Source organism: Rhinolophus sinicus, chromosome 16, assembly GCF_057876585.1.
Source record: "Rhinolophus sinicus isolate RSI-liver-muscle chromosome 16, RSI-T2T, whole genome shotgun sequence".
Classification (NCBI taxonomy): domain Eukaryota; kingdom Metazoa; phylum Chordata; class Mammalia; order Chiroptera; family Rhinolophidae; genus Rhinolophus; species Rhinolophus sinicus.
Window position 1 is genome coordinate 79,564,421 of NC_142516.1, and position 19,202 is coordinate 79,583,622.

The 19,202-nt window shown below is 45.1% G+C and overlaps 1 protein-coding gene across 2 annotated transcripts in view; it reads right to left on the minus strand.

Annotated features, from left to right (window-relative positions):
• SHC3 (SHC adaptor protein 3) overlaps positions 1-19,202 on the minus strand; it is a 247,362-nt gene that overhangs the window by 77,353 nt on the left and 150,807 nt on the right. For both annotated transcript variants that reach the window (XM_019713789.3, XM_074330218.2), the window contains exons 4-6: positions 6,282-6,345; positions 3,906-4,025; positions 344-397 (exon numbers count right to left, since the gene is read on the minus strand). In XM_019713789.3, coding sequence (XP_019569348.2) covers positions 344-397; positions 3,906-4,025; positions 6,282-6,345 — 238 coding nt within the window. The remainder of the gene's footprint in view (positions 1-343; positions 398-3,905; positions 4,026-6,281; positions 6,346-19,202) is intronic.

Here is a 19,202-nt window from a genome sequence, read left to right on the forward strand (position 1 = left end):
TTTAAAATACAAAAATGAGGGAGGGCCCCAGTGGAGGTCCAACAGAAAAACAGCAGAAAGCAGGGCAGGCAGGCAGGAGACGAGAACACTGGGCAACTCTGAAATGCTGGTGAGCTGTTTCGTTACCTTTTAAGAACGTCAGTGCTTCAAGGATTGTTAACAGCTCTTGGCTAATGAAATGAAAATTAATGATAGTCAAGCATTGCTTATGAAATCAAGAGGGAAAAATAGTTGGTGTCATAGTAAACTTTCTTGATTATGTCAAGAGGCACACATTGGAAGCAGGGCCCCTTCTCAGCAATTCCCCACAAGTGCAAGAGAAACCAAAGCCCAGGGCACTTACCGGGTCCCCCCCTGAGGCGAAGGAGATGGACTGCATGTGGTGATTCGCTATAATCTGCAAAATCCAAAACAAGAAACAAGATGTATTGTTATTGCCCTTCCGGTCTTGGAAAACCAACTGTTGGCAGGCAATACACATCAACAAGGTTTCCCCAAATGGTAAGATTGGTACTCAATCAAAATAACAATTATGAAAGTAATAACAACAGATAACCTTTAATGAACTTTCACAACATGTTAGCTGCTCATCTAGCAGCTTTGCCAGAGTTAGTTTACTTAATAAGTTTTACAGAAGCTTTGTGATGTAGGGACTACTGTAACCACATTTCGCAGATGGGGAGCCTGAGGCCCAGAGAGGCCCAGTGGCATGCTCAAAGTACTACAGCAGAGCTGTGACTGAACACAGAAGGGCTTAACAGCCATGCCTCTTTGAGAAGGAAAATGTCTCACCCCCACACTAAAACATTTCAACTGTGCAGTGTCTGTTCCCAGAGACATTTGGGATCTTCAATACAGACCCCATAGCGGTAGTGGAGGGAAGTGTGTCTGTCCCCCACTTCATCCCATTTGTGTCATGCGCACATAAATTGGAAAGCCTGCATCCAAGATCAAAATCGATGCCATCTCTGGCATTCTTGTAATTTATCAATTTAAAAACCAGCAAGGACATTCCAAGTTCATTTTAAAAGGGGAAATTTCCATTAGCATTATAAACTTCAGGGTACAGTGGAATTTAGTAGACACAGTAAATTAGAAGCTGCCCTAAATTTAAAAACAGACATAAGTCTTCCATGCTACTTTTATCTTTTTAAAAACGCTGAAACGACATTGAAGTAAATTTCCGGGGGTGGAAACAGCACTCTTGTCTCCTTCCCAACATTACCAGGTTTATTTTTGCTCAGCCCCCTCAGGCCCTCACTGGTGGGCAGTCAGGATTTACAGAGCCATAATCCTAACATCCAAGGGATTTTTCCAACCATGCTCCTATAAAACTCAAAGCAAAACTATAAGTGAATTGTAAGATTTAAAAAAAGGGGGGGGGGGGTATTTTTAAATGTCTACTTCAGTTGTTAGGACTTGTAAAACTACTCAGGATCTAGAAAAACCTGAGCATATAGTAGTTACATTTTTGGGAAATCAAGTTACACATGGATTTTTAACTGCAGAGGTCAGAACCCCCAGCTCCAGCATCGTTCAAGGGTCAACCGTACATAAATAAAAGCAATGAGTCCAGCTCCGTGGCCTATGCCCAAGCCCAGATGGATCAAACAAATAGTTGCCTTTTGAAGTTCTCTGGAATCCTGCCTTTCTTGTCCAGGGGCAATGGGCTCCTGGGAGAGCAATGAGGACAGAGCAGCCCCCAAATGATGATAAACTATGACATCTAAAATTAAGTTTTGCTTATTTAATTTTTTCCCTCTTTAATTTTTACTTACAAAACAGTTCTAAAACTGGGGTTTGGAAATCAACATGGACACTAAGATTTAAGGAAAAAATGGAAATTATATTTGTTCAACGCAATGCACAACAATTACTGTGTGATTCTGTGTTATCCCTTTGGCGAAGAGAAATTGAAAGGACAGCAAGGAAATTAGAGCTAATTAACTGAAAGCATGTGTTTTTTATCTGAGAGTGTTTCATCTTTTTCTACTCCTTGAGAGCTCTGCAGATGGGAGCAGGCATTCCCTTGCTGCTGTCTCTCTGTATTGAGAATGGAGTGTCCACTTGGCTTATTCTCAGTTTGCTACAGTCAAGCCCTAACTAAACTCAGCCAGACAGGAGAGCCAGAGAGATGTGAGCTTTGGCTCTCTTCAAACCTTCCTCAGACTGTGATCACGATGTCCAAGCTGGCATCTGCTCAGACTCATGCCCATCCACCTAAACCAAGGGCAGGACAACAAGAGCTGAACACACCCAACCAGCTTCAATCCCAGGATGGAGAGGGCCCGTCATGGTGGCCTCATCCTTTCTACTGTTTCTGACGTGGGAAATTAGGTAAAAGGGGAATTAAGTAAAAGGGGAATTTTGAAGTGGGGAATTAGGTAAAAGGGAAATTAAGGGATAAGATCCCACAGAATTGAGGACCATGGTTTGAGGATTCCTGAAAATAAAAGGTGCAATGGACACATAGAATAAGAATGGATGTGGGCAATATGAGTGCAGAGCTGAGGGGACCAACCTCTGTAAGCCATCACGGGTAACTTGACTTGAGTCAGCTGCAGACTTGAGGCAGCTCCAGAGAGAGGTTGAGCCTATTGAAGTTTCTTAATCTACCACCTAAATGACAAGTTAACCCATCCCTTAGAAGGGCCAATGAGAAAAGACAAGGGATCACCCATCACTTGAGTTAGAACAAAGGAATGGAATGACAAGTGGCATCCAGCATGTCAAAACAAAGCCCAGACATTCCCTCTTGTTTCTAGAAATTCTGGATCTAGAATTTATTTCAACATCTCAGATGTGGAGGGTGGGACAGAGAACTAAATATAGGTGGAGATGCTGCTTGCCTACCTGGGGAATTTGGAAATCAGTAACTATGAATATGTATAGCAACATAAATGTATCCCTGGGCATCCTTGGTGACATACTGCCAGAGTCAGAAAGTGTGTCATCCAAAGGTGTGTGGGTCGCCCATTGTGCAGTATGCGTACATATGATTTCCAACTCACTCTGCCAGCAATGGAGGCCCAGGCTGAGCAGAGCAGGTGAAGGCACATTATGGTTACAAGCATTTTTACCTATTGGTACACAGGGCAGCTGCTCAAATACACACTTGAACCATTATGTTGAACAATTACCTCTAATTGTTCTTGACAAAATCCCTTGGGAAGAGGCATTTTTCCCTGGGCAAGCTCTGAATCAGGTCAAATAAAAACAGCCTTGGGAGTAAGGTCTTCTAGGGAATGACCACACAGGTCATATAATGATATCATATAACCATTTTTCCAGCAGAAGGAACTAACCACCAGAGAAACCTAAAAGATAGACACTACAGAGGAGCCCAACCATCCTAACCAGAATTTGCCTCAATAAACATCATTGCAGTGCTGCCATGGTCAGCAACCAACACCTTCCACACTGGGAATGCCACAGATACACCACATCACATCAACCCTATCACACTATCAACTGTGAGAGGCTCCAGAATAATGGCCCACCAAGAAAGAAAAAATCCTGTCAATTAAATCATGACATGCCATTCATTTGAAAGATGATAAAATGTGAAAATAAAATGTGGGCTGTAGAACGAATGGAATATGGTATTAAAAAAAAGACAAGGGCAAGGACATTAAGCGGAGACTTTTGCACATGCACATACATAAGTAAACCAATGACTTCATGCATTATCCTCAGAAAACGGCAATTTGTTGCAGAATTAAAGAGAGTCAAGTCCACCTATCATCCAGTTGGTGACCCTCAGAAGTGGCCAAAGTTTGCAGACTCGTGACAGTTTCACAGAAATGTGCTCCACACAGACCTGGTAAAGTTGGAAGTGGGAAGCCCTATGACATACCCACCGTGGGGGGGCCTTGGACAGAGCAGCGGCCTGAGAGCCTACAGACCTGTTTCGAGTCCGGCGTCCGCAGGTTCAGGCTGGCAGTGGATATGGTCAGGGAGATGCTCATCCCCGCAAACTGGAGGTTGCTCTTGCCCAAGATGCTGGACAGCATCTTGCTTGGAGGCTGTGAAATCAAGCAGCAGTATTTTAGCTTTTGATTCACGGGAGGCCATACTGCCGACGCCTCTATGTTGTTCCTATTTGCCACATCCCCAGACCTCCACCTTCCCACTCTCATTAGGCACATGAAGAAAATTGTTCCACGAATGAACTAGGAGGGTTGGGATCCAACACTATCACAATGATTCTAGAATGTGCAATATGCGAATTGTAAAACAGCTACTATGCACACACTGAGATGAGGGAAAGGCAGAGACATCAGTATCCCAGGCAGCTCATGTTGGGATACGTCTCATGGGTGACTTGTAGGGCTGGGGAAAGCACCACAGGCCAGAGCGTGCAGCTTTGCAGACACAGACACCAGTTTCATCACACCCAGTCATACTACTAGTCAGGGCCAGACTACACCATCCAGCTCAGGGGCTTATGGGCAATCCAGGTGGTCATGAGCACACTCATTGCTGAAAGAATAGAACACACATGCTTTGGCCAACACATCCTCCAGGTCAGAGCTCACACGGATGGTCCAATTAGAATTCAGTGGGTCTGGAGATAGCACAAGGATGGACAGACTCAGTTCGGCTCTAACTGATACATCCATCAGCCCATCAGAAATGTCCTTGACACATTTCTGTGGAATGGGGGAGAGGGACCATATGAGCTGTGTTCTCCAGCCAAGCACATTCTCCCTAGGACTGTGCATGGGCACTGCCAACACTTGTCTCTGTCCATTGCTAAACATCCCACCTTCTCTTCAGATTAGAGCATGCCCTCTTTAATATGCCATTTAACACTAGTTCTTAACCAGGCAGGCACTGCTTGTGAGTCTCCTGTCAGAGCTATTTAAAGATAGAGTTGCTTGGGCCCTGAGTAAGTGTACCTGGGTGGGGCCCAGAAGCCAGCATCATTTTCACCTTCTCACCCAGAGCAGCAGGAGGTAGCCCAAGACTTGCTGGTTGGGCGCCACTTGGCTCTGAAAGAGGATGTTCCCTGTCTGTTCTCAGATACCTTCCTAGTTCCCGTATTCAAGATGCTGGAGGTTTGCTTGGCTTTTTATATCCCCTATGGGCTGACTAGAACATAGGCTAGCACATCTAAGCCTTCATCCAAAGTTGTCTGCCGGAAATTCAGTTGCCTTGTGGGTCACGAATGTCCCCAAGCTATGAAGACAGAACTGACCCACAGCCCTGGGACCAGCAGAGGCAAGCACAGAGCCTGCCCCAAAACCTCAGCCACAGGACAGATTCAGAGATACTCTCCCACATTCAGTCCAGGCACACAAAAGTCCTGATGGTGAATATTTAATTCTGTATTTACTAGACATTAAGTAAAGAATTTTTCTGAGCTTTCTCTTAATGTAGTTTTGTTTTTGCCTTCTGGTTCAAACACCTCAGGATGAAAAGATCAAGTCAGTCATTGAACACACAGACCCTGGAGCCAAGCGGTCACGGCTGGAGCTCAGCTCCACAACCCATTTTAGAGATATCATGTTAGAGCCTGAAATTGCCCATGCTGGAAGTACTTACACCATGGAAGCACACACACTACACATTTAGTGCTTCTTAGTGCTTCTTAGTGCCCCATCCCCAAAGGACAGTTGTTAAACTTTTACCAGCACACAACTGGGGATGTGCGTCTACCTCAGAGAATCGTTCTAATGCAGCGAATTAATGATTCTAAAGGCTTAACAGAATGCCTGGCCCTGTTTTACATGTTTATTGTCATCATCATCTTTAGGTTTAGGCCCACGGTGAGTAACCAGGCTGTTTGCTTTGAGTTGGCAGTGACAGCTAACTGTCCTCGTCAACCACATGGCAGAGCGAGGGAATCTAAACTTTCTGTTTCTTTTTTTTTTTAATTAAAGTTTATTGGGGTGATAATTGTTAGTAAAGTTACATAGATTTCAGGTGAACAATTCTGTAATACATCATCTATAAATCCCGTTGTGTGTTCACCACCCAGAGTCAGTTCTCCTTCCATCACCATATATTTGATCCCCTTTACCCTCATCTACCACCCCCCTCCCCCCTTACCCTCTGGTAATAAACTTTCTGTTTTTAAAAGTGACAAGAGCCACTGCAAGTTACCCCCTTTAAACTAAGGAATGCCTTTTTGTTCCCCCATCCCTAATTTAAAAAGTGACAAGAGCCAGGCCATGGGAAGAGGTATTAAACAATTGTATGTGATTAAAGATGCTGAGTGGTGACAGAAGAGGGAGGAAGTAGAGGGGGAGACACATGCAGAGCCGGGAGGACAGTACCTTTCTCTTCCTGAAGGCCCCCTTGGCTCCAGGGACAGCTTCACAAACACGGCTGATGGCCTCCCTTAAGAGGACAGGAAGAGGACATGTCAGTCAAGATTCCATAACCCAGAGATTCTACAGGTTCACGTCCCCAGGGAAAATAACTGCCTGTGTATTCCAGCATAGGAACTAGACCTGCCAGTTCGGGAGTCATCTGATTTCTCCTTTCAATACAAAACTAAGCAAAACACAAAGAAGTCATGTTGACTCTGACGGGCAGTATCCTAGTTCTTTCTGGGGGTGGCTGTACCCTAACGGTGTACTATGTGGCAATGCCACACGTTGTTTTTGTTCTTGTTTTGTATTTAGGTTTGGTTAAAATTCCGTTTCAGAGACTCAGTACCCTGAAATGTACTCTCCCGGATGTTCAGCCATGGTGATGGGCATAGCACAAGGCCCGCTCTTAATAAGTACTGCCATTGATCAAGATCCTTCTGAGGTGAGTCAGAATGTGATTAAAAGAAGAGTGGTCCTCTGAGTGTTATTCCCACTGACAAGAGAAAAATTCTGAGATGTCCTAAATTAAATTCGACAGGAAGATGGGAGAAACAGGTAAGAGGCTAGTCAGTTAACAGCCCTGAGCTAAACTCAGCAAAAGACTGCTCACGTTCCTGACTGTGTATTGAAACATTGGATCAATTTTGGCAATTATTTCAGCTCTTATCTAGAAAGACAAGCCCACCACCAGATGCCACCTCATCCTGCTTACACATGAACTTTCCAGCCTGTTGCCCACAACCCATCCAGAAGCAGCAAATACCACTTCCTGACAGACTCTGCGCCTCTCCCAGAATTTTCCCGCCCTGCTTTTTCCCACCCTCTTTATCTGCAGCCAATATAAATTCTTTCAAAACAACTTACATCTTTTTTCCCCAAAACATAACTTATAAAAGAGCCTATCATCATCAGAAATGCGGACATGTTTGTTTTCTCCATCTATCCTGCTGCTGCTGGTTCAGACTGCAGACTCCAGGACTTTGGTCCTTTTCGTGGCTAGAATATGGCCCAATAAACCTTTTATTTTAGAAAAACTCCCATCCTCAGATGTTTTTGTTTAACACCAGCTTCTGTAGTTAGTAAATATCTTAAAATCAAGAGGGTGTTAAGGGGAAGAACTCCAGGGGTTTGCAAATGAGACAGAAATGAGGGTCTGTGCAGGGAAGTTCCATGGATCAGGCATTCATTGAGCAGCTACTGTGTGCCAGGCACCGTTCTGAGGGAGGCAAGGAGTGTCCTAGGTACTGAGGGGGCCTGACAGGAGGACCAGTTGCAAAGAGTCTGACCTCCAGGTCTGCACAGGGCAGGAGAGCACAGAGCAGAGGGGACAATGTGCAAAAGTGAGACCAGATGTGGTCCAGATGCTGGAGGCTGGGGCCTGCGGTGGGGAGGATATGGCTAAGATAGTCACTTGAGCGCAAACAAAGCTCAATTTTGTGAGTCAGCCTCAGTGAGAAATGATGGCAGATCCACTGAATGTGGCTCCAAAGTCAGGAGCTCAGAAAAGAGCTGGGTGTACCTCTCAACTCCCACACGGAGAAAGAGAACACGGAAAAACATAAACAGGGATTTAGAGACGTGCTAAATGATAAAGAAGATAATGTGTCTCCGAAACATTCCACAATACTTCTTGAAATTATTTTCTATCATCTAGAAAAATAATTGTCATCACAATACAACGCTTTTAAGAAAAATATGACCTTGTCAAATTAGGTAAGAAACTATTAAGAGAAGCTTTATGTCTGCCATTAAATTCATTATAGAGAGTAGAGAAAAAAATACTATTCTAAAAGTTCAGACTCCATGAAAACTGTAGACTATGAATCACCATGACTCAGAAAAAGTTTATTTAAAAGAAATAAATGTTTTTGATGTTTGTGCTTAGTCATTTATTTTATAATAATAGCCTCACTGTGGTTCTATCAAAATTATCACCCAAAGTACTTTCTAAAAGTAAATTCCTTATTGAAGAAGGTCAAGTTGTCTCTTTAAACAGCTATATAAGCCCCTGTATCTATATTTTATGTTTAATTTTTTAAAAGTGTGATGCATCTCTGCACTGTGTTTGTTATATTAAGTGATATATTTACCTGAACAAAGCAGCTAAATCTATGATGGTCCCAGCAGGCTAGGAAAACATTTTATGGTGGAAAGTCTCCAGTAAGTCATTACTTAGCTACCACTAATAAGCCTCAGATTTATTTTCCCTTCCACTGACATAGAAGATTAGGGGGGAAAAAATCAGTCTGAATGACAGTTTTAAAAAAGAAAATGTCAACTGTCTAACCTACAATATAGGCTAGATGCCATCAAAGGTCTCATCCAGTCAGGCCACCACAGAGCTTGGGCAGCAGGCTTGTTAGTTCTCTGTCACTTCTGGGAAAACGCTCTCCCTTCCTCACTGGCATAAATTTGTATCGCACATATGATAGCATGTGTGTGTGAATTCTCATTTCAACCAGGTCGACAGTATTTCTGTTCGAAATAAAAATATGACATAACTATTAATAACTGCAATGTTTAGATGAATGAAATTAGTACCTTTAACTCCAAAGTCTAATTTTAAATGTAACAGTTCTTCTTGTCCCTCATTACTGTTTAGCACCCTGCATTTTGGTGAGCAGTACTGTTTCAGTTTGTTAATTTAGCAACAATTATTTAGCTTCATGTAGTTCCATCTAATCCCAGTGTGAACCTCAGGTAGCAATTGTGCTGTGTTTTTAATAATAGAGATAGTTTCTTAATATTCTGTTCAGTACAACCTCATTCCGGTAAGCCAACCCATGACCTCAGAGCTCAGTGAAAAGGAAAATGGAATCTTTGGCACCTCCACAGTTATCTGAAAGTAACCTCAAATGCCAACCCCCACTTTTTCATGATTTCACCATCTTCTCCTATTCTGTCTAAAATTTTTATCATTAGAGCCAGTATCCTTCATATTTCATAACCTTTTCTTTGGAGAGTAGGAGTTTTGAACGGGATCCTTTGAAATCATGCAGCACCATCTTTCTCCCTATTCATCCATCTCATTGCTGCCCACCCTGCTGTCTACACACACACACACACACACACACACACACACACACACACACACACTTTACAGAGTTAAACAATCTTTTTAAAAAGGACATCTAGGTGATTTCTGCACTCATGGGATTGTATTCTGGTAGGGGGAAGGGCAACAAGCAAATATATATAACAGCAACTTGTGATCAACTTCACGAACAAACAAAAAAGAGAGATATGTGGTGAAGGGTAGCAGAATATGTCACCCCAAATAGGACACTTTGGCATAAGGGTTATTTTGAGTTGAAGGCAATTGAGACAAAGCAGATACAAGAAATGCTCTCTGCCCTCCCCTGTTTGCCTAAAAGCAGGACATAAATTTATAAAAGTGTCCCTCCTCCTCTCTCTACCAGGAAGGACAGAAGTTAATCACTGGAGACAACTCTAGACCCTGATCAGCCCTGAGACACAGCAGAGGAATCTGCAGGACCAATAGTGCCACTAGCCCTCATCTTCCGTTTGTTCCCCTGTACATTTACCTTGTCACAATTTGCTACACCTAGAAACTCAAAGCCCTTTTCCTGTATCTTGTCACTTCTGTACAGATATAGTGCTCTTTGGTTAAGATGGCCTATATAAGTGTAAGTTCTAAGCATTTCATTTAGTTTCCCTGTCTATATGCGCACTGCATATATTAATCAACTGTTTTTCTCTTGTTAATCTGTCTTTTGTCTAATTTGCAGGGCTTCAGTCACATGACATAGGACGGCAGAGCAAAAAAGTTCTTCCTCCCCTACGGTAATAAATGTGGTTTCAAATAGCAGTAGGGGGATTTACCCAGTGAGTGGTATTTCAGTACCTGGGCAACTATCCAGAAAAAATTAAGTGGGGTTCCTATCTTGTGCTTTATGCAAATAAATTCTAGATGGATCACAGATTTATTTTGTTTGTAATGAAACTATAAAAGTGTTAAAAGAAAACTCAGAAGACGTTTTTTATCTTTGAGTGGAAGGATTCTACAAAATCCAGAAACCATCAAAGAAAATACTGACACATTCAACAGCATAAAAAGAAAAATTTATGCACTAGAAAAAGAGGTAACATTTCAGTCAAAGAAGTAATTGTCTTAATATAAGTCAATAAGGAAAACGTCAAAAATGCAATGGAAAATGAGCAAAAGGCATGAAAAAAAAGTGTCCATGGGAAATACAAATGGCTCTTGAAAATACGAAAAGATTCTCAGCTTTACTCATAATAAGTATACAAATTAAAGCCTATACTAAAACTCCATCTTTACAGCCAAAGACTTATGCTTGATAGGACTTTGTGGGGAAATACTCCACATCGGTGAGGAGGTAGCTCGGCACAGCTTCCATGAAGGCAGATTGGTCAGATCCCAACAAAAGGAAAGACACACAGTCCCTTTGGTGCAGCAGTTCACCTTCTGGCATGCACCCTCTAGATACACTCGCAGACAGGCCAGAAGGCTGTGTGGACTGCCAGGGGTTACAGCAAGGTTTCCAATAGACTGATGAGAAACAATCACTGTCTCTCACAGAGACCAGTTCAATAAATTATGGCACTTCCATAAAATGGACCACTGACACGGTGAAGCTGATGGTGCCCTCTGCACCCTCACCTTCTCTTTACCCCTCAATGCCCTTCAAGCCGGCTCTTATTCCCACTAGCTGCCCCTGCAAAATCACCAACAGGCACCATGGCACCAAATCGATGGGCCACTGTTGTCCTCACTCCCTTGACATACTTCCTTTTCTTGGTTTCTTGACCCCACGCTCCTCTGACATCCTCTGACCTCCTGGGTGTTCTTGGTCAGTTTCTTGCCTTCTGTGTGACTCAGCCTCTAAATTGTGGGGAGCCCCAGGGTTCCGTCCCACCCACCTCTTCTTTGTTCTCTGCATGACCTGGATACAGCAGCAGGCATGTCCCATATGTAGTTCTTTCAGTTTCAGATAAGAAAACATCCTCAATCTCTTATAACCTCATCCATTTTCCTATTTGCAGTACAAAAATGCCCCAGCCCAGCATAATGGTGAAAGCCTCCTCCCTCCCTCCTGCCTGATGCAAAAACATCCAGGTGGCCAAGAAAGGCAGGTGCCTCCCAACCTCTGGCTGTAGCTTTTGACCCCTTGCTTGGGAAGGTGGGTGCCTAGGGAGAAGCCAGGGCTCAGGCAGGGGTACGGCTAGCCCTGGGGCTGGGTCTTCTGGCCCGGGCTGGTGTTTGCAGTGACTCCTTCTCTCACAGGCACTCTCCTCACTTCTTTGAAGACCCCTCCCTGGGGAAGATCTGGGTGCCTGTGCTATGAAAGGGACAGTGTCTGTTCTTTACCCACTCATACATCTTCCCCTTCCAGGCATCCATACTTGTTGGGTAGCTCCAGCCTCTTGCTGCTGACATGGCCCCAATCTTTAACAGAAAGCCCTCTGGGGTGGGTCCAGTGGGCTCATGGCTCACGTAGGGTGCCCCATACTCCCAGCGCCTTTTTCTGGCTATCAGCAGGAGGCAATTTCTCTTTCAGATTTCACTAGTGTGAGTCCATTGGTCTACTGGGCTCCCAGACTCGGTGACATATGTCAAAGTCTGCGTGGTCTCCTGAAACCGCACGTTGTGTCTGAAGTTGGGATGGGGGATAGGGGTCACAGAGAACAGGACTCTCGCCAAAGAAATCCTCTCCATAACTCCCAACCTCATCCTGTTGTACCTTCCAGGTGGGTATTCGGTAAGTAGGAAGAAAATAGATTCCCGCTCCTATCGTTTTCCCAAGCCCTACTTGGGTGGTCTCACACCACAGGCCTCAGGACTGCTGGAACCATGGCCTTGCTGGACCTCAGTCCCATTTTACGCTGTGGTGATCTTCATCCATTCCCATCCTAAGGTGTTTCACTGTCTCCAAATGCCTCATGTGTCTTTATTTCTAGCTTAACATCTCCCAAAGTACCAGGATTTTATGAACAATTCCTACACCCAATTGGCATCTCTACTTCATTGTCGTAAAGTCTTCTCAGACTGAGCTTTTCAAACAAGCCTTGATTGTCCCCACCAAAAGCATCTTCCCTCCATCTTCCCACGGCAGAAAATAGGATTTCCCCTGCCCCACATCTCGGAGCTGTCCTTGATCTTCTCATGCCATCCCCACACCAATTCCATCTCAGCCCTGACCGCCATGGAGAAGACAAGAGAGTTTGTGTTCTCAAGAACACTGCAGAGTAGCGGAGGAGACCAGCAATGCGTGGAATAGTCCGGTGGAGACCATAGCCAGAGAACGTCGTGTGCTATTAATCATTACTCAGAGTGCAATTCTGTCTTTCAGAGAAATGAGAAGGCAGGTACACACAGTCAGTGCAAAAGGAACTGGAGACCAAGGAAGTCTCACGAGAAAATACAAACTGGATCTGGGGCCAGAAGGGAGCGCAACACGACGGAGGGAGTGTGAGGAGCGGCCTTCTGGGAACGTGGATGTGCCAGGAAATGACAGACTGGGGCCAAATGTGTAAAGAGGAGGAGTTAGGAATTCAGACTTGGGACCAAAAAGCATTCAGAGATGTGTTGAGGAGGGATAAACCATAGAGGCCTTTTAAGTAGGGTGATATGATAGAAATAGAAGTGAAAGGACATTAATTTAGCAGCCGTGTGCTGGATGGCTGAGACACAGCAGGCAGGAAGATAAACCCAGATTTGGTGGTGAAAGTGACAATAAAAAGAGAACCATTTGGAGAAGAAAACCTGCAGGGCTGCCTAAAGTTGTGGCAGGTGACGCTGAGTAGCACCACAGATGCTCACTCTTGTCATGGGGATAGCCTCTGTCCCTTCCCAAGGACACATAAAAATGGGTCATTATCTCCATCCTAAAACCAATGTCTGACACCCAGCAGGATGGAGCCACGAGTCTGTCAGCCTGGGTGAGAGGACATGCAGGAGCCCAGAGCGTCCAGAGAGGGACATTACAGCAACAGGCTTCTTCCCAGTTTTGTCCACAGGCTAATAGATGACGCTGCTCCGGCACCTGCAATCTAAAGTTTCCAAGTACAATCAACCATGCAGCAAATGTAGGGTTCAATATTAATTTCAGGCATCAAAAATACTTTAAACTTGATTTCTAAAATGTAATTGCACCAGAATGGGTTGAAACCACTTATATCTTCTAACAATACCTGTGCTTCAGCCACAAACAGAGCCAGGAGTTTTGAAGTCTGTGTACGACTTGAGAAATCAGTGAGATGCCAAAAAGTTTCCCAAGTGTTTGGCTTTAGAGTCACCTATGCCATTATTATGGCAACAGTTTGCAGCATGTCCCAGACATACAGACGCAGTTGGTGTAAATAAATACTGGTTGATGATTGTAAAACAGATGCCAAAAAAAAAAAAAAAAAAATAGTATCTTATAAGTTCGCATAAAAAACCCAGTAGGAAACTAGAAAAGGGATTCCTTAACCATGCCGAAAGGTATCTCACAAAATGAAAGCTAAACTCTTGGGATTGCTAAGAATGTATGGACCAAAGAGTAAAAGCCAACTGAGACAATATTGAAGCTAATAGTCCTTACGGTTAAAATAACTTATTTTAAAGTTTGCTCAAGGTCACAGGTGGTGTCACAAACATCTTTGACAGATCAGGGGCTTAGTTTATTCTTACAAATGTTTTCACAGAATTTTCTTTTCCCCTTTAAAATTCTAGCCATTGGGTTAAAAAAAAGTCTTCTGCTCCCAACTTGACTGCTTCATGATGCTGATTAGCCCATCAAAGAGAGAAATGCACACCCGTAATTCAGGCAGGCTCAATTTTATAAATGAGCCGAGTTCTCAGGCAATCAGGATGGGTCCCCAGCTAAACGGTGCCATTGAGGAGCTGAACAGGGCCCCCCAAAGCAATGTGGAAGCCACAGGCCCTGGGAGACCTTGAGCATATCTGTCCTCACTGCCAGATTTTAAAAATCACTTATCTTTTTGGAGAGATGCATCTTCTAACATCAAATATCACAGGCTTTAAAAAAAAACACACCTAATTCCACTGACATCTGCTTCCTCATAGCAAAGCAGGAATACAGGAGAAGTAAGCCAATCTGACCCCAAAACAAGAGGGGACCCGCAGAGCTGACAGCCTGCCAGGGCCTGTTCTATGGGCTCACAACTTATTTAATCCTCACACACCCTGGAAGGTGGGACTACTTATGGTGGCTTTATAATTAAGGAAATGGAGACAGAGGAGTTAAGCAACATGCCCAAGATCACACAGCCAGCAAGTGCCTGAGCCTGCTGAGCCCGGATCGTGGGTACTAACGCCATTAACCCACAGCTGTAAAGCCAAGTCCAGTGGAAGGTCCACAGAGATGGTGCTCTTTTCTGAACTCCAGCTATGGACCTCTGGGGAGCCCGTCACATGTTCCCCAGCAAGGTCACACACAACAGGACTTGGACTCTTAGTCCTTACGGTTACAGAACCAAGTGAGGCCTTTGAAATCCTCAACACCAATGCGAATCCACCAGGAGTTGGAGAGCTGTGCAAGAAGGGGGCTGTGGGGACCAGAAAGCAGAGGCCACAATGTCCAAAATCTGCCTTGAGTGGACAAAGTGTATTAACTGGCGCTCAGCAGTGAAAAGCAGTGGACTGTGGGCACGCACAGCGTGAACGAATCCTAATTACAAGGCCCGAGAGCGATCACACAAGAGAGTATGTGCCACTTGATTCCATTTATGTAGAAACTGCAGGAAATAAACACTGATCTACAGTGACCAGCCGCGTGGGTGGACTGGGCGGCAAGAGGCAGAAGGGCCGTTGCAAAGCTCCCTGAGGAGAAGACTGGGTACAGGATTTCCCATAGGGCCTGTAAAGCTCAGGGCAGGCTTCCGCACAAAGCCTCCCTTTTGCTCTAGTCTTGACAGAATCACATAAGCCTGGACCAAACACCTGGTCTCCCCTCAGTCTTCTATGGTCACTTGTCTTTGTAAAGTGGCAGCTAATCCAATGTGGGTGCCTGGTTAGCCAGGCGCTCAGAAAACTAGGCCGCGCCTGCCCCTGCCCTGTGCTGTCTCACGCACTGGAGACTGAGGGCACGTTTCCCAGTGAAGTCTTTCCCTTCAGGATCCTGAGGGTGGATAGATGCAGGCCTCAGAGGCAGCAGCTAAAAATAGGCTCAGGCAGCAGCAGGATGTCGAGTGCAGCTCTGTGACAGCCCTCTGCCACACAAAGACCTAGCCGCTGTAATTCTTTTAGTATGTCATGATGTTTTGACATCTTAGAAAACCTTTGTAGCTGGGGAGAGACCACCCCTCTGGGGTTAGCCCATTCTTAGAGCTAGCAAAGGGCCCAGCCGAGCATGCCTGTGGTATGCAGACCAACCAGTGCAGAGCCAGGTCTCCCCTATCTGACCTGTGCTCCCCGGGAGGCAACATCCCTCTGCCTTCGTCATCCCAGGACCAGGTGCCAGGCAACTGGGGGCCGCCCTTGAAGCTCAGGGTCCCTGGGATCATTCAAACTAGCCAGTCCTAAACTGCTCACCCTGCCCTCCCTTCCCCTGCCCTCATCCCAGTAAAGGCTCTGGCCTAACCTTCCGCTGCTCCTCTGCTCTGCTTCCTGGCCACCCTGCTGCTTCCCCACAGGGTCTGTGTGTGGTGCCTCCAGCCTCTAGGACCTGGGAATATAATATGCCTTGTTTCTTCTTGAGCTTCTTCTATGTTTCCTCTTGTGGCCAAACCTAACTGACCATCTCAAAAGAATACAAAAAAAGGAGGCCTAATGGGTTTCCATTAAGTTTTAAGGAAAGAGAGAGAAAGGAAAAAAGAAAAAACCGAGTATGATCTTTCCCTGATTAAATGTGTTGGGGAACAGTCCTAAAATATTTTAATTAAAAATCTTTAGGGAAAAGAAAAGTTCCTCAATTTCTCCGCTGTTCTTAGAGTTCACACTCTAGGTTTGCTACGTCTGAGGAGAAAAGGAACAGTGGAGGTAAACAGAGCTTGTCCATAATCAACAAAAAGAGAACCAGGCTTTCAGCCAATCCCTCGGCCAGCATCCTCTTAAACAGAAACACTCTTGTGAGCTGGGATGGAAGGGGGATGTATATGTGTCACTTCTCCTTGTTGGCTTTTGCTTCCAACATGCCATTTCTAGGGGCTCTATTTCCTGACCAGGAAAAGCAGTGTCCTCCAGACAGGCAGGACTCACAAGGAGATGGGTGGAGGGAGAGGGGTCACTTCACAGGCTCTCCCTTCTCTCCACCCAAATCACTCATGTCTAGACTTCTAAATAAACAAGGTCTAAAAAGGTGAACTACCCTCTATGTCACCAATGTGGACATAGAAGAGCTTCTGAACCACACCACATAAAGTGTCACTGGGAAAATTAAAATGGGTTGGATCTGTGTTTGTTTCTTTGCATAACTCATAGATTAAATTCCTGTGTAGTCAGATTAACTCGTGCCCCAGCCCTTTTTCAGACTTGCTCTTCACAAACCCAAGCCGAAAAATGTAAACCTAAAAAACTTAGGCCACTATCTGCCTTTAAAATGACATTTGAGTATCAAACATTCAGTGTCCACTCAGGAATTTGGCACCCGTTTAGGACTGGCAGGCTTGGTAATTCCTACAAAATATCCTTCTTTTGGACTCCTTATTTTGGTCAACACTTTCTTCCTAAATCTGAAACTGAGAGGGTCTTGATCACCAACCACACCAAATACCTCCCACCTTCCTACTTCCATTAAAAACATATATTTAAGGAATATGATGTAAAATGCTGTTCAGTCAAGACACTGCTCTGGAGCCCCAGCTCACACTGGGCAGCGATGAGGGTGGAGAGCGGGTGGAGTACCTATGGGCAGGTGAGGCAGGGCTTCACGCTGTTTAAACCTGCTTTGCATAAGACTTCCTTGGGGACACAGGCCCACAGAGGGTAGCACTGAACCCGGCTCCCAAAGACAAACATTGACTTTCCAAAATAAGGACGCAGGGCTTGATCCGCCCCCAGGGCATTAGAAGTATAGAAATGGCTGCTGAGTGCCTCCACCCACAGCCTAGGCAATAGCAGACACGTGAGTTCCTTCCCTAATGAGAGCCTCTGGCTGCCTGCCCACAGGGATTCATTCACAGGGCGGTGGTGAGGGTGCTGGTGACTTCTGCTGCCCCTGAGCTCAGCCTGTGGGAGCTTAACAATCACACCCATCTCATGGGCTGACTGTGAGGTTCCAATGAGATCACCTATGAATCCACAAAGCCTCTTGACATAAGAGTGCCTGGCGCGGGGGCAAACACAAAACAACTCTCCATGGTTTCATCCTCAGCACTCAAATCAAAGTGACAAGTACACATCTTCCTTCAGAACTGAAAAATGAGCTTTAACTGACAGAGACATATGAACTGATCCTAAAATTGATTATATACATATGCATATATGTACATATATAGAGAGAGAGACAGAGTCAGAGACAGAGAGAACTCTGAAGTCCTGGTGGCTAATTCTGGCTCCAGACGTGAAGTACGTTCACACCGACTGTAATCTCATTCGTTTACAGACATATGGTCCCAAGGAACATATGGTCTCTGGAAAATTATAGGAAAATAAGTAGATCCATGTGTGAGCAGAAGCCACTGAAAAGTCCATTTTTGGATTTGTATTAACAGTTTTATTTTTAGCCTTATGTGCCAGAGATTACAGTGAGAGGCTACCCGGGTGGTCTCGTGTGCTGCACACACACAGCCAGCCACACACACAGACACATGATTTGAGTGGCTCCCAACATGCTAAGCGTCGCACAGACCCTGAGGAAGTCAATGGTGGAACTGGAATTAAAACTAATTTTCCTGTTTTCCAATCAAGGAGAATTTGACGAAGTCAAACACAGGACAGTTAAATGGTCATCAGTTAGCACAGCAAATGCAAGAGGCCCTTTCTCCAAAGGCAGCTCAATCATATTTCCCTGATTCCTGAGGTAAAAGACTACCTTCCCTCAGTGGGATTTTCTCCAGCACTGGCCCCTCCCATTGGAGGAACCTAGTGTAAAAAGCCAGACGAATCAGAACAAATAGGCTCTTACATGAACTGCACTAGGGGACCCTGAAGTGGAAGAGCTGAGACCGGCCTTGCAGCCTCTTCCGGGGCCACCTCAGCAAGCTCCCCTCTTAGAGCAGCTGCCAGGGGTCAGCAGGGAGGAGCCTGGGAGCCTGGCATTCAGAAGAGGGGAGGGAGAGCCAGGTCTCCACTTAACTGGTCCAAAAAATGTCCTTCCTGTCACCATTTTATTAATAATAAGATAACCACAGATTATTATACAAACCAACTTTAGAAGAGGAGCAATGTGGACTAGAAGACACCAAAGTACAAACTCCTAGAAATAAATACTACATGAGCACAATGGGTTGTTTTTTTCCAAAAATATGTTTAATATCAGGCAAAAGGCTACAACACCATTGGTCAAAGGGACAATGGTCAGGCCCCATAGGAATAGACAGACGGGGAGGCACCCTGACATGTGCAGGGAGGAGGAGATGTGGGAGGGAGCAGAGCACGCAGAGGTCCCCACTGAGGTGTGGGGCCAGGCGAAGAACTGGACAGTCCAGATTTGGGGACAGCAGGCCGAAGGTGGGAGGGTAGAGGGGGGCGGGCCGCAGGTCCTGCAGAAAGTGCCATTCAGTGCGCCTACATCTGCAAGGCAAGAGAGAAAACTCGGTGATTCCTTCTCGTTTTTCAATGCTGTGAACACAGCCCTTCGTGTGGGACATGCCGCTCTTGTGTTTATTTAGGCAGGACATAGTTCCCTTGTCTGTTCATGATAGGCTATTTTATTTGCACACAGCCCCCTTCTCAGTCCTCACATCTGACTTTCTGTCCATGTTTATCTGTTTCTCTGTAATGTGAAAGCAGAG